This window comes from Carcharodon carcharias, chromosome 8 (genome assembly GCF_017639515.1).
Source record: "Carcharodon carcharias isolate sCarCar2 chromosome 8, sCarCar2.pri, whole genome shotgun sequence".
Lineage (NCBI taxonomy): Eukaryota > Metazoa > Chordata > Chondrichthyes > Lamniformes > Lamnidae > Carcharodon > Carcharodon carcharias.
In genome coordinates, this window is record NC_054474.1 from 157,307,157 (window position 1) to 157,328,804 (window position 21,648).

Genomic DNA, 21,648 nt, shown 5'->3' on the forward strand with positions numbered 1-21,648 from the left:
TTCTAACTAAACTCCACTTTCTCACCCGATCCCCATATCCCTCTATTCCCTTAGTGCCCTAAAAATATATTGATATCAGTCTTGAATCTACTAATCAACTGAGCACCCACAGTTCACTGGGATACAGGATGCCAAAGATTCACAACCCTGATTAAATTTCTCCTCATTTCAGTCCGAAGTGTCCTACCTCTTACCTTAGGACTGTAACCCCTGGTTTAAAACTCTCCAGCCAAGGGAATCAGCCTCTCAGTGTTTACTCTGTTTAACCGTTGAAGAATTTTGTACAAATTTCTCTCCTGTCTTCTGACAAATCTGCTCAAAAGAGTTAGAGTCAGGAGCTGAGTGGAGGAGTATGTGAGCCTTGTGTCTTGACGCAGAACAACAGTGGGTTAGTGGCCAGCACTGTCATGTTAAGGTGTTTGCTTTCTTGGGAGGATGATCTGCTCCCAAGACTGCTTTGGGGGCAGTGGAGAGCGGGGTGGGCACACGAGCCTAGGAAGGCACAACCTGTTGTTTCCTTTCGGGTATATTCAGTGCCATTTTGATGGAGTCCTGGCAATAGGTTCCCCACCCAACTTGCCAGTCACTGGTGGCATCACCAAGGGTCAGATGGGAAGGGGAAGACAACTAACCTTACATTGGAAAAGAAGTTATGCTAAACCTTCATAAATTTCCAAAAGTTGGAGTATTCTGAACATGACACAAGAGGGAGGATATCAAGGCCTTGGCAGTGGGTGCAAAGGAGATTTATTAGAATGGTACCAGGGATGAAGGACTTCAATCATGGGAGAGAATGGAGAAGATGGGGTTGTTCTCTTTAAAGCAGGGAAGTTGATGAAAAAGTAGGTTGGGGGGTAACTGTTTTCACTGCGACAGGATGGCTGATAACCAGGGGTCACAGATTTAAGATAATTGACAAATGAACCAGAAGCAAGGTGAGGAGAATTTTCTTTGTGTAGCGAGTTGATCTGAAATGCACTATTTGAAAGGATGATGGAAGTAGATTTAATAGTAACTTGCAAGGAAATTGGATGGATATGTGAAAAGGAGTTGCGAGGCTATGTGAAAAGGATTTGCGAGGCTATGTGGAAAGAGCAGGGCAGTGGGGCTAATTGGATGGCCGTTTCAAAGAGCTGGCACAGGAATAATGGGTTGAATGGCCTCCTGTGCTGTAAGATTCTGTGGTTCTATGAATAAATACTGGTGCATGCATATGCTTAACATTACAAATCTGATGGAACTCTTTGAACAGGTGGAATGCAAACCCAGAAGAGGAGTGGCTATTTTTTCCTGTACCGGGCAACTTTTGCCCCTGAATCTGAATAACACAGATAATGATTTCCTTCTAGAGGTGACAAAGTACTAAATGGCCGGTTCAGCGCTCCCTAGAGTTGGTTTTAGGTGCCACCTCGGTCAGTGTGAGATTTCAAAGACTCAAATGAACCTCTTGTGTGGGCTCTTGACCTTTTACTGAACTGCTGAACCTAGGCATCAGTAAAAATAACTTCATACATTGGTGATGGGGGGGGGGCAGGATATGCAGATGGTTAAATCGTGTTGAGACCAGGATTTTCAATTGTCCATAGGGGCCAGAACAAGGGCGGGTGCGCTTTGAAAATAGCGCACCCGGATGCCTTGTCTGTCTAACGATGCCTCTGGGATGTGCTGGAATTTTGAAAGCGAGGGAGTTGGGAACTCATTCACTTCCAATCAACAGCCTGTTAGGCTCCTTGATGAGCTTGGTAATGAGTCAGGGAGGGCGTTATGGTGATTTTTAATTTGTAAATCACCACACCTAAACAGTCTGGTGCACGTTAGTATACAGCTGTTGTGTTCAATGCAGGCAGCAGCCCAAGGTTTTGTTTTTATGTTGATTAATTTTGGGACCTGGGGGTTCTTGCTTCAGATCAAGTGTATTACTTTTCATTTAGCTGTTTGGCCACTTTTGTGCATGTTGAGGTGTGCTGGCCGCTCTCTGCTACAAGGCAGTGGCAGGCCCAGTCATGGCTGCCGTTTGCCTTTGCCCCTTGTACTCTGCAGGCAGCTCCTGTGTCCTGGTGATGATCAATGTCACTAATAGGGCATTAAGTTCGCTGCTAAGATAGCATCACGTGAGTGACCCAAACGCCGTGTGGGGTTGACACCCAGAAATTATGTAACCCCGAATTCAAAATCAAGCCCTGAATATTACGCATCACTTTCCAAATGTTTCCGGTGCAGTTGGTAACTTAGAGCTTGAAAAAGCCACAGAAGTCATGGCAGAACCGAACATGGCTCAGGAGATACTGTTTGACCAGCCTGAACCCAGCTCTTACAACTTCCAAAGTGCAGAGTGTTAAAGAAGATGAGAGTGGGGGCTGTAGAGTCAGCAGAATGTTTCCGAACTCATCCTTTGGAAAGGCGACCTGGAATTCAATGCCAAATCTGATCACGCCAGCTGTCCCACTCCAGAATCTAAAGAGCAGTTTTAATAAGTGTAACATGTGACATCTCAAGGGAAGCACCTGCTGGTAACCTTATATAAGCGCACGGTCTGATATGTAGGAATGCAGTCTTAACCTCTGACCGATGAGGCTGATGCCTTTTGCACAGCCTGATTGACCCCTAAATAAAAAAGCTCAGGTCAATCAGTTTTCAGTGGGTTCTTCAGTGCACCCTGTCAAAATGACTTAATTAACCCAATGACTTTTGTAATAAGAATAAAAAATATTATTTGGGGGTAACAGTAAAATTGGGAAAGTTGTGTTAAGAGTCATCGCCCCTGCAGATTTGCATGACTCTGAACGAGTCAATGTTCATGTTGAAATGGCCAGGGAAAAACACAGCTTTCTAATTCCAGCTGTGTCAAGCAGAGGGAAATAGTGATTAAACATAAAAGCATAGGAACAAGAGTAGGTAATTCGGCCCTTGGAGCCTGCTCTGCCATTCAATATGAACATGGCTGATCCTCTACCTCACACCATACTCCTGCACTCTCCCCATACCCCTTGACTCCTTTAGAGTCTAGAAATCTATTTCCTTCTTAAATATATTCAGTGACTTGTCCTCCACAGCCTTCTGTGGTAGAGAATTCCGTAGGTTCACCACCCTTTGAGTAAAGTTTCTCCTCATCTCAGTCCTAACTGGCCTACCCCATATCCTGACACTGTGACCCCTTGTTCTAGAACCCCAGCCAGAGGAAATATCGTCACTGCATCCAGTGTGGCCAGCCCTGTCAGAATTTTATACGTTCAATGAAATCCCCTCTCATTCTTCTAAACTCCAGTGAATACAGGCCTATTTGGCCCAATCTCTCCTCATCCTGCCATCCCAGGAATCAGTCTGGTGAATCTTTGCTGCACTCCCTCTATGGCAAGTATATCCTTTCTTAGGAAAGGAGACCAAAACTGCACACAATACTCCAGATGTGGTCTCACCAAGGCCCTGTACAGCGGCAGTAAGACATCCTTGCTCCTGTACTCTGGCAACAAAGGCCAATATACCATTTGCCACCTTAACTGCTTGCTGCACCTGCATGCTTACTTTGATTTGTGTACAAGGACACCCAGGTCCTTTTGTATATCAACATTTCCCAATCTATTACCATTTAAATAATACTCTGCCATTCTGTTTTTCCCACCAAAGTGGATAAATTCATATTTATTCACTTTATACTGCCATGTATTTGTCCACTCACTCAACCTGTCTAAGTCGCCTTGAAACATCTGAACACCCTCCTCACCGCTCACATTCCCACCAAGTTTTGTGTCATCTGAAAACTTGGAAATATTACATTTGGTTCCTTCATCCAAATCGTTGCTTTATATTGTGAAAAGCTGGGGCCCAATAACTGATCCCTGTGGTACCCTGCTAGTCACTGCCTGCCATTCTGAAAAGGACCCATTTATTCCTACTTTCTGTTTCCTGTCTGCTAAGCAATTCTCAAACCACGCCAATATATTACCCTGAAGTCCACGTGCTTTAATTTTGCATACTAACCTCTTATGCGAGACTTTATCAAAAGCTTTCTGAAAGTCCAAATACACCACAGCCACAGGTTTTCCCTAATCTGTTATGCTAGTTACATCCAAAAAAACTCCAATAGGTTTGTCAAACATGATTTCCCTTTCATAAATCCATGTTGACTTTGTCTAATCCTGTTGATATTTTCTAAGTGTCCTGTTACACATACTTTATAATAGACTCTAGCATTTTCCCTACTACTGATGTTAGGCTAACTGGTCTGTAATTCGCTGTTTTCTCCCTTTTTTAAATAGAAGGGTTACATTTGCCACCCTCCAATCTGCTGGGACTGTCCCAGAATCTACAGAATTTTGGGATGTGACAACCAATGCATCCACTATTTCTATGGCCACCTCCTTTAGTACCCTGGGATGTAGATTATCGGGCCCTGGGGATTGATCGGCTTTCTGTCCCATTAATTTCTCTAGCACTATTGTTTAAGTAATACTAATTTCCTTCAATTCCTCCTTCACTTTAGACCCTTGGTTCCCTCATATTTCTGGGAAGTTATTTGTGTCTTCCTCCATGAAGACAGAACTATAGTAGTTGTTGAATTGCTCTGTCATTTCCTTGTACTCCATTATAAATTCTCCCGTTTCAGATGGTGAGGGACCTACATTTGTTTTCACTAATCTTTTACTTTTTACATACTTATGGTCTGCTTTTATGTTCCTTGTAAGTTTACTCTCATACTCTATTTTTCCTCTCTTAATCAATCTCTTGGCCCTTCTTTGCTGAATTCTGAACTGCTCCCAATCCTCAGGTTTGCTGCTTTTTCTAGCAACTTTATATGACTCCTCTTTGGATCTAATACTATCCTTAATTTCTTTTGTTAGCCATGGTTGGGCTGCCTTTCCTGTTGCATTTTTGCACCAGAGAGGAATGTATAACAGTTGAAATGCAGACATTTGTTCCTTTAAATATTAGCCATTATCTATCCACCATCATGCCTGTTAATGAAGTTCCCCAATTTTTCTTAGCCAGCTCATACTTCATACCTTTGTAGTTGCCTTTGTTAAGATTTAGGACCCTAGTTTCAGATCAGACTACTTCACTTTCCTTGCTAATGAAGAATTCTCATGTTATGGTCACTATTCCCTAAAGGACCCCGCACAATAAGATTATTAATTAGCTCCTTCTCATTGCACACCAAATCCAGGATAGCCTGTTCCTTAGTCGGTTCCTCAACACTGGTCTACTGGTCTAAAAAAAACACCTTGTACACACTCTAGCAATTCATCCACCACAGTATTATTGCTAATTTGGTTTGCCCAGCCTATGTGTAAATTAAAAACAAAAACAGAATTACCTGGAAAAACTGAGCAGGTCTGGCATCATCGGCGGAGAAGAAAAGAGTTGACGTTTCAAGTCCTCATAACCCTTCGACAGAACTAGGTGAATCCAAGGAAGGGCTGAAATATAAGCTGGTTTAAGGTGTGTGGGGGGGTGGGGGCCCCACCCAACATCCCCGTGCCCCCCACACACACCTTAAACCAGCTTATATTTCAGCCCTTCCTTGGATTCACCTAGTTCTGTCAAAGGGTTATGAGGACTTGAAACGTCAACTCTTTTCTTCTCCGCCAATGCTGCCAGACCTGCTGAGTTTTTCCAGGTAATTCTGTTTTTGTTTTGGATTTCCAGCATCCGCAGTTTTTTGTTTTTATCTATGTGTAAATTAAAGTCACCCATGATCACTATAGCATCCTTGTTACATGCATCTCTAATTTCCTGCTTAATGCAGCCCCCTACCTTATCACTACTGTTTGGAGGCCTGTGGACAACTCCCACTAATGTTCTCCACCCTTGGTGCTTCTTAGCTCCACCCAGACTGACTCTGATCCAATATCCTCTCTCACTGATTCACCCAGGAATTTCTTTAAAAATCCTGTATCAGTTCAAGATGTTGTTGTTTTTGTTCCTCGTTGTTGCTGCTGTTACCAAGGCGCGCTCAATGATGGCATTAGTTAGAGACCCGTCACAGGCTCCCAGCTTCTCGGGGACAATTAATAATATGGGGGAGGCTGCAGGATAACCAGCCATGGCTTGCCTAAACTCCCCAGAATGAACTTCTGAAAATGGTGATTGTCCGTATCAGATGCTCGAGTAGGGTGTCCGAGTAACTGGGCTGGAACAAGAGGGTAACGTCACGGACATACCCGCTGCTGTACAGTGACTGAATATGGCAAATTCTTTTTTTGTGTGTGTGTGAGAGGTTGTGGAATGTTCGCTCTTTCTTCCTGCAGCCCCATTTTTCTGTTTCTAATTATCCCCGTTGGGTGTACAGTCACACTGTATGAGTCACACTCTGGTTTTTAAGAACGCAGAATTTTTAACCAGTGCTTTAACGATTGCATTCTTTAATTCCGTCCATTTTTTTTTCTGGAATGGTCACCAAAAAAATCCCAAAAGGAGTTTAGAAAAAATGTCTTTACCCAGCGTTATGTCTCTGAAGCCAGGTGGTGGAGGATAGACCTGGAGCCTAACCTTTACACACTTTGGACAGATCATCTTTTGGCTTTCCTCCACCCCTCCCATGTTACATGGGGTCATCCCAGTGCAGTTTGATCACCTTCACAATCAGCCATCGTTTTTGGATTTGGCGAGTGGTTTTACAACCAAGGCCCTTCTTCCTGCCGGCCCTCCCCATTTAACCGGGCTGGGAAAGGGCGCCAATATACACTGGTTTGTCTGCACCAGTGACTGGGTTCTTTCGTAGCCAACAGGCCCTGGAATAGGACTTGAACCCGGAGCCTTCTGGCTCAGAGGCAGGAGAGCTACCCACTGAGTCACTCCAGCTGCTCCTAACATCTGTGCACTTCGTAAGCTTTTATTTATAGAGATGCACATTACAAACATAAAAGCCTCAAAACCCAACAACCACAGTTTCAGCATATACAGTTTCTACATATGGGAGCACAAGTGAATCCCCATGTAATACCAACACCTAAATACAATTAAATACTAATTAATATACAATTAACGCCCAGAGAATGTGGAACTCATTGCCACAAGGAGTGGTTGTGACGAGTAGCGTAGCTGCAATTAAGGGAAAGCTGGGTGAAACGCACGAGGGAACAAAGGGGAAAAGAATAAAAGGATATGCTGATGAGAGTGGATGAAGTAAAGTGAGAGAAGGAAATCAGTGGAGCATAGGGACCAAATGGGCTGAATGGCCTATTTCTGTGCTGTGAATTCTATGTAATTCTAAGAAGGATTAGAGATAGCCAGAGGTAATTTTGTGGAGATGGATGAATGCCTTAACAGCAAGAAAACTCAAGCTTGTAACAAACAATAAAACTCATAAGATGTCACTTCTATCCACTTTCCTGTATGCCTCAGAAGCCTGGACACTAAATAAAGAAAAATGAAAGAACTTAGAGGCCTTTGAAATGTGAATGCTAAGACGCCTGTTTAAAATTCCATATATAGATCATGGAACTAATGAAGAAGCATTTGAAATTGTAAGAGCAAAACGAGCTCTTAAAAAGTGACATCTGGAAAAGTAAGTGTCAGTATTTTGGCAAGTTGCTCAGAGCTGAAAAGCTGCAGAGATCTCTTGTGGAGGGCTGCAGAAAGAGGACCTAGGCGTAGTTGGATGAGGGACATCACAGATCATTTGCAGACGAGTTACAGTGAATATGTGAGGATGGTGCAAGACAGACAAGCGTGACATAACCATGACAGCAGATCTCCCAGCAGGAATAGCTACAAGCAGGGGCAGGACAGGAGAGGATTATGTTCTAAGTTCTGATGGCCCACCCGGGTGGGGATTCTTCAACAGGAATAAAGGTAAATTGGAATAATTCTCGAGGGCAATTAGGGATGGGCTGGTGACGCCTATACTCCATGAATGAATATTAAAAAAATTCTAATTTAAACTTGGATTTCCAGGACTAAATTAGATGTCATTGTGCATTTGTGCGATATTTCGCTCAGTGGGTGCGGGCAAAAGTTGGACGTGCGTCCGCCAACAATTAAGAGGGTAATTAAGCCCATTAATGGCGCAGTTGTCTCCGATTTTCTGTGGCCCATCCAACCTCACGGCTGACGGAAGGGCAAATCGACCAAGCGGCCTTTGCATTTCTCATCAAACCTCATCCCAGGGTTGGGGGGGGGAGCGGGGGATGAAATCTCCGTCATGAAATAAAATAGAAATAAGTATCTGTGGACGGCATTTTTATGAGGTATGCTTTCACGTGCTTGGTTGTGAGACGTGGATGTTTATGTTTGCAGCTTTTTACATCTTTATCTCATCATTTGCAGGCCTGCAGCTCCCTGAGGCAGCTCTCTCCCAGCGCCCGCCCTCTCCCCTCCCCCCACTCTGGCAGTGCTGAGCTTCTCAGTGCACACTTCACACTGGCTGTCTGTTAATTGGCCGGCCAGTGTGAAATCAAGGTTCGGGGAGGGGGGCGTGGGGGGTGGTGTCGATCACAGTCGGGGGGTCCGTTTCCTGGCCGCTCCCGGGCTCCACAATCGCGTGTGTCTGCCACGGGTAAAATTAAGACCTACATGTCAGAAATGTAAGGACGGCGTGCTCGAAAGCTGGACTAATGAGAGTTTTTATCCTGGCCACCTGATTGGTTGACAGTGATCACAAGATCACTCCCATTCCATGTCGTGATCGCTTGTGCGAAGCAAAACTCCCTGATCACACTCCTGAGTTTCTCCTGAACCAATCAGGGTCGCCGACTCTGGACGATTTCCTGGCAGTTTAATCACATGACCCATCTACGCCCATTGGAAGATCGGCAGGTTTGTTATTCACCTGATTGGAGGATTTTTGACTCTTTAAATACTGGAGATGAGAAAAAAAAACTGTGAAGTGTTCAAAGAAAATTGGTGGTGGTGGGGGTGGGGAAATAAATCACAATTGTTTTCCAAAGCCCCTATTATTTGTGCTGACAGTTGTGCCCTGGGGGACTAACCTTCAATGGCTCGAGATTCCAGACCAATCCAGATGGGTTCCCAAAGCGGGGTTTGGGAATCCCTGGGGAGGAATCCCATGGGGACTTTCCAGGGGGTCCGTGAAATGAGGTAAATTGGACCCGTTGCCTCTATGACACAGGCTGGGTGCACCCTATTGGCCGACCCACTCTGGTGGTCCCAGATGGCAGAAATGCCAGACACTGGGCAGCATGCCAGCGATATTCCAGCACTGACAGGCTGGTAAACAGCAGAGGGGTGGAGAAAAGGCTTGAAACATTCAGCGGCTGTCACAGCTGGTTGGAGTGTCCCACCTAAAGGGGTGCTAGCGTTCGCAAACGGAACTAACAGGTGAGCAGGGAGGTGTCCTGCGATGAAGTATTCTGAAGTTACTGTTCAGCTGAAGGGAAAATGAGCATTTTCACGTCTCCAGGCACATCAAACTTCACTATATCAGACGGTCCTGGCAAAATTCAATGCTAGTCCCTTAAACGGGGCGCTGGTGAAATTAACATTCAGAAATGGAAATGTGTAAGGAATTCATAATGTTATAATTTAGCTGCATGCCCCGTGATTATTAATCCATTTGAAAAGGGGTCTTTCAACCAAAAAAAAAGTTGGGGAACTCCTGCTCTAAAACTATGTGTTTCATACTCAGACTTAATTCAAGGATGAAAGAGGACAGCTTAAAAAGCAGGCGGGCGTCTTCTGTCCAGCAAAAAATTAAATCGGGTGGAAAAATAAAATGCAGGGTTGGGGAAGGGGTTTTTCAATGGAAGGGTCGAGGGGGGAGGATTTCTGTTTAGTTGGAAGGGCAGCGCTGTGGCAAGCTGCACATGCTCAGTGTGCTCGCAGCCCTGTAGCAGTGGGGCCTTTCTTTGGGTTCCGCAAACAAACCAGGAGCTACCTTGACAGCAGGGAGAGTGGCTGAGGCATCTCATCGCCGACAACATTTAGGAGTTCACTGTTTTTGTCTTTTCATTTGTCTAGAGCAGCGTTTTTAAGCCCCTCGCTGTGCGGCAACTTGCATGTGTTAGCACAGACTGCTTCAGGCACCCTGCACAATGGCAGATTAATGCTAGAGTACATAAGAGGAATGATCCTGTTACCTACAGGGGAGGAGTAAATTAAAATCCTTTTTGTTGTCTTCCTCTACTTTAGACGGAAGGATCGTTGCCCACGGAGGATATCGCAATGTCAGGTAATGACCCCGTTTCTCAAGGAATCCTATTCAGACAGACCGGGAATGAAACCTCTCTGAAGAAAAAGTGAATGGGCGCGTTATAGTTGTGGCTGTGCGACTTGGTGTTCCCTTTAGTCAGCCGAGACTGTGCTTTTAAGACGTGGATCCTATTTAGAAGCATGACCCTGCCCTGCTGGGGGCTGTGGTTCCATTGTGAGCAGCCCCCTGACACTGTGCTTGACCGACCGTTCCTTGTGTGTGAATCCAGATGCTGAGTGTCTGCAGATTATTTGAACAGGGGGTGAATTTTGCAGTCAAGCCTGATCAACAGCTGAAGTCCCCGCGTGTGCACCTTACAACTGGAGTCATTCCAAGGCACTGAGGCCCAGTTGCAGTACCTCTGCTGCAGGCTGTGGTCAGAAGAGCGAGAACAGACTATGGGTGGAATGTATGTTGGCTGTGAGAGGGATTCCGTACCACTCCCTCAGCCCAATAGGAAAAGCTCCCTTTGTAATCCTTAGACAGTGGGATATGCTTTGCTAACACAAGAGGGAAGCATTGCTCTGGGGAGTAGTCATGGTCACAACTGCACACACAATCAGAGTTTTAACAGTGCAGAAGGAGGCCATTCAGCCCATCGTGTCTGCACCGGCTTTCCGGATGATTATTATGACACACTGCCATTTTCCTGCCTTTCCCCCATAACCCTGCACGTTGCCTCTATTTAAATAATCATCTTGAATGCCTTGATTGAACCTGTCTCCATCACACTTACAGGTAGTGTATCCCAAACCCAAACCCAAACCTACTTGCTGTGTGAAAAATTTTTTTCTCACACCGCATTTGCTAAATGGAAGTGTGTTTACAACATCAGTAAACATATTGAACCAAGCTGTCCTTCACCGTCGGATAGAGAGAGATACATAAAATACCCCTGGGTAAGTGAGGGGACAGGAGGGAAATTGCAGTGAAGTGGGAGGCTGCAGCTTTTGCTCCTCCACGCCATGCTAAGAGAAACTCCAAGGGGGCATGCTGCTTGTCAGTGGTCAGTCATCTCAGCTCCAGGACATCACTGCAGGAGTTCCTCAGGGTAGTGTCCTCGGCCCAACCATCTTCAACTGCTTCATCAATGACCTTCCTTCCATCGTAAGGTCAGAAGTGGGGATGTTCGCTGACGATTGCACAATGTTCAGCACCATTCGTGACTCCTCAGATACTGAAGCAGTCCATGTCCAAATGCAGCAAGACCTGGACCATATCCAGGATTGGGCTGACAAGTAGCAAGTAATATTCACACCACACTATGGCAATGACCATCTCCAACAAGAGAAAATGCAACCATCGCTCCTTGATGTTCAATGGCATTACCATCACTGAATCCAACACCATCAACATCCTGGGAGTTACCATTGACCAGAAACTGAACTGGACTAGCCATATAAATACTGTGGCTACAAGAGCAGGTCAGAGGCTAGGAATTGTGCAACAAGTAACCCACTTCCTGACTCCCCAAAGCCTGTCCACCATCTAAAAGGCACAAGTCAGGAATGTGATGGAATACTTCCCCACTTGCCTGATTAGTGCAGCTCTTACAACACTCAAGAAGCTGGATACTGTCCAGGACAAAGCAGCCCACTTGATTGGCACCACATCCACAAACATTCACTCCCTCCACCACTGACGTACAGTAGTAGCAGTGTGTACCATCTACAAGATGCACTGCAGGAATTCACCAAGGCTCCCTCGACAGCACCTTCCAAACCCATGACCACTACCATCTAGAAGGACAAGGACAGCAGATAGATGGGAACACCACCACCAGGAAGTTCTCCTCCAAGTCACTCACCATCTTGACTTGGAAATTTATCGCTATTCCTTCACTGTCACTGGGTCAAAATCCTGGAATTCCCTTCCTAACAGCACAGTGGGTGTACCTACACCACCTGGACTGCAGTGGTTCACAAAGGCAGCTCACCTCCACCACCTCAAGGGCAATTAAGGATGGGCACTAAAGTGTCAGGGGGTGCAAAATCTGGCCTGACCAGAAGGCAAAGAGGGAAATCGGATGGGGAAAGGTCTCCCTTTACTAAGTGTGCCTGACCAATCTTCCTCCCTGAGCCCCTGCCTTGATCAGATAAGTGGAATGGCTGCCCTGTTGTGTAAGTGGTTATGTTTGAGGCTCAGAGAGGCTCCACAGCGAGAGAAGTACATCAATGTCTCTGTTTGTCAGGTTTAACTCTTAGTACACAATGGAAGGGAAATATTGTACCTTTATTTTCCCGGGCACTTCCATTTATTAGTGATAGAAATATTAGAAATGGAGGTAGGTGGGGAGAAGGTAGTTTGCCTGGGAAGGTGGGGGGGGAGGGGGTGGAGAGGTAAGGGTGGGTGTGTGTGTGTGTTTGTGAGAGAGAGCGAGAGATTAGAGATTGTAACCTTTTTTTGATGCTTTGAAGTCAAATTTTAAAACCACAGCTCACCGCAAGTTTCTCCATCTAACTCGAGTGTTTCCTGAAAGTTAGCTCAGCTTGGGGGTGTGGTGGTGGAGGGGGAATAAATGAGCCTCTGAATCTCTGATGCTCAAAGCCATGTGACATTTTCTCCACTGTAATTGTTCAGTGTTTGTCAGCCCTGTCTCAGTGGGTAGCACTTTTGCCTCAGAGTCAAAGGGTTTTGGGTTCAAGTCACACCCCAGAACCTGAGCACATAAATCAAGGCACTACTGAGATGTTAAAACTGAGGCCCCATCTGCCCTCTCAGGTGGGCATAAAAGATCCCAAGGCGCTATAATGAAGTAGAGCAGGTGAGTTATCCCTAGTCTACTGGCCAATATTTATTCCCAACCAACATCATTGAAACGGATTATCTTTGTTGTTTGTGGGAGCTTGCAAATTGACTCCCACATTTCCTGCAGACCAACAGTAGGACACTTAATTGGCTGCAAAGTGCTTTGGGATGTCCAGTGGTTGTGAAAGGCGCTATGTAAATGCAAATCATTCTCTTTAGTGTAGAACTGTTAATCAACAATATGAGGATGTCATAGCACCCTGTGATCACAACACTGCCCGGATAGGTGACTGACAGCCCTATATCCGCCCGCCATTACTCATCCGAAAGCGCGGACTATCACAGACACTGCCATTCCTCCAATCCTTATTCTTCAGATTCGAAACAGTAAGGGGTAGACAATAGCTACACTAATAACCAATTTAAGATAAACAGTCGAGCTCATAATGTGGCTCATTTATGCTTGCTAGAAGTGACATACATTCATACACAGGAACCTGTTCTCTGCAAACAAAAGGAATATGTTCAAGTCTTGCACATTTTTTGAATTATCCAGAAGCTTGAGGAGCCTCTCGTTTCCCATTGATTTTCTCCATGGCAATACCTCAGCCAATCAGAGTCAACTTGCCAACCAATCAGCACCCACTTCTCCTGAAGTATATGTTGTGATTGTTTGAAATTTAGCATTCTTGCATTTATCCTAATGAGTGTAAGATGAAAAGCTTCAGCAACTTGTCTCTCTTTTCAACAATATTCAAGTTCTGTACTAACAAGCGATTGACATTAGGGGTAGTCATTCAACTAGGCCAGTAGCACAAAATCGCTTGTTGACTCTGTTATACATCCTGGCCTAATATTCAGCGCTATTGAAGTCAGTAAAATGAGTACTGAGTGGGGTATGTAATGGGGTAATAATGTTTTTACTTCGTCACTCGTTGTGAATTGGAACCCTGGCAGTTTTTATTGCTCTCTAACCAACCAACACGCATTGAGACCAATGATAATCCTTGCTGTGAGATCAGCTGAGTACAGAACAGGGATAGAACCCACGACCTCCTGTGTAATGCAGCATCACATCCAATTCATTCTGACAGTAATAAACCTCTGGGGACACCAGCTCTGCTTCTGGCCCTTACTGACTATATTGGAACAGGAGTAAGGAAAGCACAGAGTAGAAAAACAGAGGGAGGGAACAGAGGCTTTTAAGATGACCATCTGAATTTACTATTCAAAGTTCCGGAAGAGGCTGCCTAGTTTTCAATTTAATTAGAAAGAATAAACTTGCATTTCATGCCCTCCTGATGTTCCAAAACATTTTACAGTCAGTGAAGCGCTTTTGATGAGTAGCCACTGCTATAGTGTGGATAAATACAGTAGCCAATTAGCACACAGCAAGACCCCAGAAACAGCAATGTGATAATGAGCAGCTTGTCTGTTTTAGTGACGTTGGTCGAGGGATAAATTGGTGATATGCATACAGAAATGTATACGTACATCACTCTGCAGTTTTGTCATGTGATTCAAGCTGGTCCTGCAGAAACTGATGTTAAGGATGATTTGGCAACAATCTCTGACCTCAAGAGCACAGGAAAAAGGGACAGGAGTAGACCATAAGAGGCCCTCGAGCCTGCTCCACCATTCCAAACAATCATGGCTGATCTTGGGCTTCAATTCCATTTTCCTGCCTCTTCCCCGTATCCCTTAATTCCCCAAGATAGCAAAATCTGTCTATCGCAGCCTTAAACGTATGCGACAATGGAGCATGCACAACATCCTGGGGTAGAGAATTCCTAAGATTCACGGCCCTTTGGGTGAAGTAATTTCCCTCCATCTCAGTCCTAAATGATCGGCCCCATATCCTGAGGCTGTGTCCCTGATGCGAAACCCCTTGCCTGAACGGATTGATAGTCTTACAGGGTTGGGTCGTGGCACTTTTAGGTGGGAATGAATTGTTGCTGTTTACATTGCTGGTTTCCCCCTCCTGTCTTGGAGGTGAACTAACGTGTTGTCAGCAACTTAACTTCACCCAAAAGGGAACATGTTGAACAGACGATTACAGAAAGTAAGCTAGCATAAAAATCCCAGAACACTTCCTGAAGGAAGGCCAGCACGGCTTCCTGGAGTTCTGGTCCAACCTCCCAGAGCCAGCACTGCCCGCTGATTCAGTGGTCTTGCTGGGTTTTTTGTGCGTGTGAGGGGCCTTTCTACACGCTCAATGGCTGTTGCATTTTTTGCCTGCAGCAAAACGTCTAAACTGCACTCCAGATGCACGGTATGTGAGGAACTTTGCCGGGAGCGTGATAAAACTCAATAAAAAGGCAAGCTTTTTTTTTAAACTTGTCAATGGAGTCTCTAGGGGGTTAATGGGCTTCCAGCTGCTTTTAATGTGTTGCTAGGTGAACCATTACTGTTAAAGTTATTGATATAAGGAAACAAAGGGCTATTATGGATCTGAGTGTCAAAAGACTTTAATGGTTAACCAGGCCAACTTCCTCTGGCTCTGTCTTTGGAAAAAGCAAACCTTTCCCTCAACTTTATTTTTTTATATGTTGTTATCCTCTGGCACTAGATAATCTAAATGGATTATAATTACCTTAAATTACCCCCTCCCCAACACTACCTTCCCCCACCCCACCCCAAATCCCACTCCAGACTTTTTCTCCCTACTTTTCAGAGATGGCCTACAGGGAGAAGCAGGGAGTGGAATTCCAATACTTAGTGGTTTAGCCTTGACTTCCGGCTAAATACTGAGACTAGCAACTGTAACCATAGAAACCCATGATTCAACCGTGATTGCTTACAGTCAAAACAGTTACACTGATTAAACAGAAGGGTTATGTGCCGTCCAGCTCTCCCTCAAACGGAGCAACAAAATTAAGGGTAAAACATGGGAGTCAACTGTTCCTCCAGTTCCTCAACTAAAGTGCAGAGCATTGCTGCAAAAGGTAAGGACGGAGAGAGTGGGGCAGCCTCACTCAGATAGCTTTCTGAAAGCCGAAAGGGAGAAGAGGGCCTCCAGACTGACTTCAGCTGTTCCCACTTTATTTCAGGCCTGGCCTGGTGGGTTTCTCCATTTTGATTGTCGTGGAATGTCACAAGAGGCTAGAATGCCAGGGGAATGACTTTCTGAGGGAGGACCGCCGGAACGTGGGCTTTACAGCCCTCTTACGAGGGGGGAGTGACGTTGGTTTACCATGATAGGGAAAAGGGTTAATGCAGAGCATGTCACAGCAAGCTTAAACCACCGCTGCAGGACAAGAGGGCAAAGGTTTAAGAGGCGAGGAGACTAGGGAATGCATCAGGATGCTTCTTCATGCAGAGTGTGTTCAAGACTTGGGATGGACTTCCGGGGAGAATCAGAAACCAGGAGTTTTCGCAAAACTATTGTGGCGAGGTGGGGGGGGTGGGTGCTCTGGTTTCCTTTTGGAAGCATGAGCTGGAATGGACTGTAAGGGATTCCCCCATTGAGATCCAACCTTTGATCTTAGGACAAGTCATAATGAGTGAGTTTTGACAGCCGCTTTCTGTTTCATCCCACAGACAAACTGAAAGATCGCAAGATTATCTTTGTTGTCGGTGAGTACAGAATTTATCTGTGTTCACTAAATTGATATGTAGTAAATCTGAACTTTACTTTTTGAGAAATGCTTTTGAAGGAGTGATTCCTCACCCAGCTGCAATCCACGTGGGTCTAAGGAGAGGTGGTGAGGGGTTCTTTTTCGGGAAAATACACTTTATCCTTAAAATATCTGAAAGAACAGGACGAAACGTTTCAAAATGACCATCGCAAAAAGCGCAATCATATTCGACTTTTTAACGTAGGTCATGAGGTGCTTCAATACAATCAATGAACATTACAGTCATCACAACATGGTCATTACAGACAGTCAGACAGTGCAATGATATTCAAGTTATCGACATAGATCATGTTGTACTCTGAGGCGCTTTAATACAATTATGATACATTTAGTATTCACAGCATGTATTCATTGTGAGCCATACAGCCCGAGGAATCTATATGGTTTTCAAGGGGTAGTGTTCTCATGTAATAAACATCAGCAGACACTACACAGGAGGCTACAGTGTAATCTGTTCTGCACTCCACAGTTACCATGATGCAGTGTAACCCTTCCTCACTGAGTGTGATGCAGTGTAGGTGAAAACAGCGCATAAAAACTTATCTAATAGCGATTGCCATATAATGGAGTTCAACATTGTGTTTGAAATCTCCTCCTCCGGAGGTCCCCCTCATCATAGATGCCAATTTTCAGCCAATTCACTTCGTTTCGCGTGGTATCAAGAAACAGCCGAAGGCACTGGATAGTGCAGACTCCTGACAGCATGCCGGCTGTGGTGCTGAAGACTTGTGCACCAGAACTAACCGCACCATTAGCCAAGCTGTTCCAGTACAGCTACAACACTGGGATCTACCCAACTAGGTGGAAAACTGCTCAGGTATGTCCTGCCCACAAAAGTTAGGACAAACCCAATTTGGCCAATTACCGCCCCATCAGTCTGTTCTCAATCATCAGCAAAGTGATGGAATGTGTCATCGACAGTGCTGTCAAGCAGCACCTACACAGCAATAACTTGCTCACCGGTAGTCAGTTTGGATTCTGTCAGGAATCACTTGGCTCCAGACCTCACTACAGCCTTGGGCCAAACATGGACAAAAGAGCTGAACTCAAGAGGTGAGGTGAGCGTGACAGCCCCTTGACCTCAAGGCCACATTTGACCGAGTGTGGCATCAAGGAGCCCTAGCAAAACTGAAGTCAATAGGAATCAGAGAGGAAACACTGCAATGGTTGGAGTCATGCCTAGCACAAAGGAAGATGGTTGTGGTTGTTGGAGGTCAATCATCTCAGCTCCAGGACATCACTGCAGGAGTTCCTCAGGGTAGTGTCCTCAGCCCAACCATCTTCAGCTGATTCATCAATGACCTTCCTTCCACCATAAGGTCAGAAGGGGGGATATTCGCTGATGATTGCACAATGTTCAGTCACTCCTCAGATACTGAAGCAGTCCATGTCCAAATGCAGCAAGACCTGGGCAATATCCAGACTTGGGCTGACAAGTGGCAAATAACATTCGCGTCACACACGTGCCAGGCAATGACCATCTCCAACAAGAGAGAATCTAACTATTGCAGCTTGATATTCAATGGCATTACTATCACTGAATCCTCCACTATCAACATCCTGGGGGTTATCATTGACCAGAAACAGAACTGGACCAGCCATATAAATACTGTGGCTACAAGAGCAGGTCAGAGGCTGGGAATTCAGCAGAGAGTAACTCACCACCTAACTCCCCAAAGCCTGTCTAACATCTACAAAGCCCAAGTCAGGAGTGTGATGGATTACTCTCCACTTGCCTGGATGAGTGCAGCTCCCAAAACACTCAAGGAGCTTGAAATCATCCAGGACAAAGCAGAGCACTTGATCGGCACCACATCCACAAACATTCACTCCCTCAACCATTGACACACAGCAGTGTGTACCATCTACAAAAAGCGCTGCGGAAACTTGCTAAAGTTCGTTTGACAGCACCTTGTAAACCTGGGATCTCTACCACCTACAGCGCCACCTCCAAGTTCCCCACCAAGTCAAACACCATCCTGACTTGGAACTATACCGCTATCCCTTCATTGATATTGGTCAAAATCTTGGAATTCCATCCCTAACAGCACCGTGGGTACACCTGCACCACATGGACTGCAGCGGTTCAAGAAGGCAGCCCACCTTCCACCTTAGCAGTTAGGGATGAGCAATAAATATAATGGCCTCACCAGCAATACCCACAACCCATGAATAATTAGAGTTTCAGGTGCACAGATCATTAAAATGTCAAGAACGGGCACAGAAAATAATCAAAAAGGCTTATGGAATTCTGGCCTTTATAAAGCACTAGAATACAATAGGTAGAAGTCCTGCTTCAGTTGTACAAAGCCCTGGTTAGATCACACATGGAGTTGTTGTGAGCAGTTCAGGGCACCACACCATAGGAAACTATATTGGCTTTGAAGGGGTGCAGTGTAGATTTAACAGAATGATAATTGGATTCCCAAGGGTTAAATTATGAGGAGAGGTTAAAAAACTTGGAGTTATATTCCCTGAATGTTGAAGGTTAAGGGGTGAACAGGTGGTCACACAGATTCGATTCTGATTTAACACCCAGTAATGTGAGCTCTGAATCTGCCAGTTTTGTAGTTGAGTTGAATTTGTAATAACAGTAATGTATAAATATTTTGTAAGGGGATATCAATGGCAGATTCCATCTCCCAGTATGTGAGACATAGAACTCCCTGTCTCTGTCTCTACATCTCCAGGTCTTTATTCCCATGTCTTTTACTTAAGCCAATTCCTTCTTGCTCCTGTGTCTGTACCTGACCTGTCCCTAGCACTCTGTCGCCACCTATAGTAACTCTCTTCAATTATCTCCTTCTGTCCCTGACAATCCTGCCATCTGCTGGTGACATATCATACTGTAAATAGCTATCATAGTTTCAGCTCACTGCCCTCCCCACCTGTTGGAATATTTCACTCTTGTCTTTCTCTGAGCATCTGCTGGCTTCATCTACCTATAATTATTTTGTGGGTTGGTGGGGGTGAGGTGCGGGAGGGATGGTTTCTCCATTCCTATTTGTTTCCCCGCCTAACTCCATGCACCCCCTATACACAAGGGAGCAACTGCCCTCAGCCAATTCACTACCTCCCTGCCATTCCTGTCACCAGGGTGTCATGACTTCAGCTGCCTCTTCACGTTTGTCTAGTCGAGTTCTGCGATTTGGTTTCTAAAAGTGTTTCTGTATCTTTCAAACCTTTTTAAAAAAAATTTGAAAACTCCCTCAATAAATTCCGCTAAGAATTCTGACTCCTTGCTGTGACCAGTTCCACATGGAACCCTCTGCTTCATTCTGCAAGGGGCATCGTTCGTTCCTGTTATTCATTCTGCCGGGCACTGTTGGCAAGGCTGGGATTTGTCACCCAGTGGTAGTTGCACCTTGAGAGATGCTGGTGAGCTTTCTCCTTGAACTGCCCATGTGGTGAAAGGGCTTCCACAGTGCGTTCAGCCAGGAGTTCCAGAATTTTGACCCAGCAACAATTAGGCTGGCCATTCCTTTGGCTTTATCCTGGATGGTCTGGTTTTCAGGTGCTCTGTCCCCTGTCAGGTACCCGTTTGAATCTGACATCTTATTGTCCGTTGTTTTTTTTTCTTTGAAATGAGGGTCTGTTCTTCCTCCTCCTGGCCCCCAAATAAACAAATAAACTTTAGGTACAATTTGGTTTATGATTAGTTTCTCATTTACATCTTTGATCTGCCCTTATAACATGCTGGGAATAGGTCAACTTTTTTTGTGCTTCATAACTAATATTTTTTTCTATGGTGCCACAGTCTAATTTACCTTCATGTGGGTAAAGAGTTTGTTCTGTACTTACTAATTCAACAGCACAGAAATCTCCATTACCAGAACAGCCCAAATGTTCATCCCTGGTCACAGACTTAATTTGTTGACTAATCTAGTACATTTTCAATTCCTTTATCCAAGGTCTCTTTTTTTAAAAATTTATTCGTTCTTGGGATGTAGGCATCGCTGGCAAGGCCAGCATTTGTTTCCATAATTGCCCTTGAATTGAGTGGCTTGATCAACCATTTCAGGGGGCAGTTAAGAGTCAGCTGCATTGCTGTGGGTCTGGAGTCACATGTAGGCCAGACCAGGTAAGGACAGCAGATTTCCTTCCCTAAAGGGCATTAGTGAACCAGATGGGTTTTTACAACAATCAACAATGGTTTCGTGGTCATCATCGGACTTTTAATTCCAGATTTTTTTTAAATTCAAATTTTCACCATCTGCCGTGGTGGGATTCGAACCTGGGTTCCCAGAGCCTTACCCTTGGTCTCTGGATTACTAGTCCAGTGACAATCCCACTATGCCACCACAGAGCTTTCTTTCCCCAGTTGTACAACCCTTGCACACAGCTCCCAGTCCGGAATTCTTCAGCTCCATCACTGGCTGCCTTGGAGATAATCGGGAATCCATGTCCAAGTTGGAATGCTGTTGCCATGCACCTGCATCCCTTGTAGCAGCGGAGGCTGAGTCGTTGAATTTATTCAAGGCTGAGTTACACAGATTTTTGATAGGCAAGGGAGCCGAGGGTTATGGGGGCCAGAGGGGAAAGCAGAGTTGAGACTGCAACCAGATCAGCCATGATCTTATTGAATGGCGGAACAGGCTCACAGGGCCAAATGGCCTACTCCTCCTAAGCTCTATGTTGCCCTCCTAGCTGGTGAAGGTTGGCAACCTTGTGTGAGCCTTAATCGTGAACATTATCAGGCTTTTCAACCAAGGGGTGCATCGCAGTCGGGCCTGATGCTGTTGTCACGTGGATCGCCATGTGTTCAATATTGCACGTGCGTGGGTGTTACAGCCCATTAACACTCACTGCCTGGGCCCCAAATGAAGAAAGGCCACAGGGCAGGGGTGCAGAAAATTGGAAAGGGAAAGGTGTCCTGGCATTGTTTTGGCAACTGTGTCTTGTTTCATCCATGAATAGGTGGCCCAGGATCTGGCAAGGGAACTCAGTGTGAGAAGATTGTGCATAAGTATGGCTACACTCACCTGTCCACTGGAGACCTGCTGAGGGCAGAAGTCTCTTCAGGGTCGGAGAGAGGAAAGAATTTCCATAAAATCATGGAGGGAGGGGGTCTCGTACCTCTGGTAAGTTCAGCCACACTAAGAATCACTCGTTGAA

The 21,648-nt window shown here is 45.3% G+C and overlaps 1 protein-coding gene across 4 annotated transcripts in view; it reads left to right on the forward strand.

The window, feature by feature from the left end:
* The window catches only part of LOC121280973 (adenylate kinase isoenzyme 1-like), a 151,411-nt gene that overhangs the window by 113,973 nt on the left and 15,790 nt on the right, over positions 1-21,648 (forward strand). For 3 of the 4 annotated variants that reach the window (XM_041193465.1, XM_041193466.1, XM_041193468.1), the window contains 3 exons: positions 10,087-10,126; positions 16,436-16,471; positions 21,451-21,614. In XM_041193465.1, coding sequence (XP_041049399.1) covers positions 10,087-10,126; positions 16,436-16,471; positions 21,451-21,614 — 240 coding nt within the window. Of the gene's footprint in view, positions 1-10,086; positions 10,127-15,729; positions 15,841-16,435; positions 16,472-21,450; positions 21,615-21,648 lie in introns of those variants that run through there. The other variant, XM_041193467.1, reaches the window with a different exon arrangement.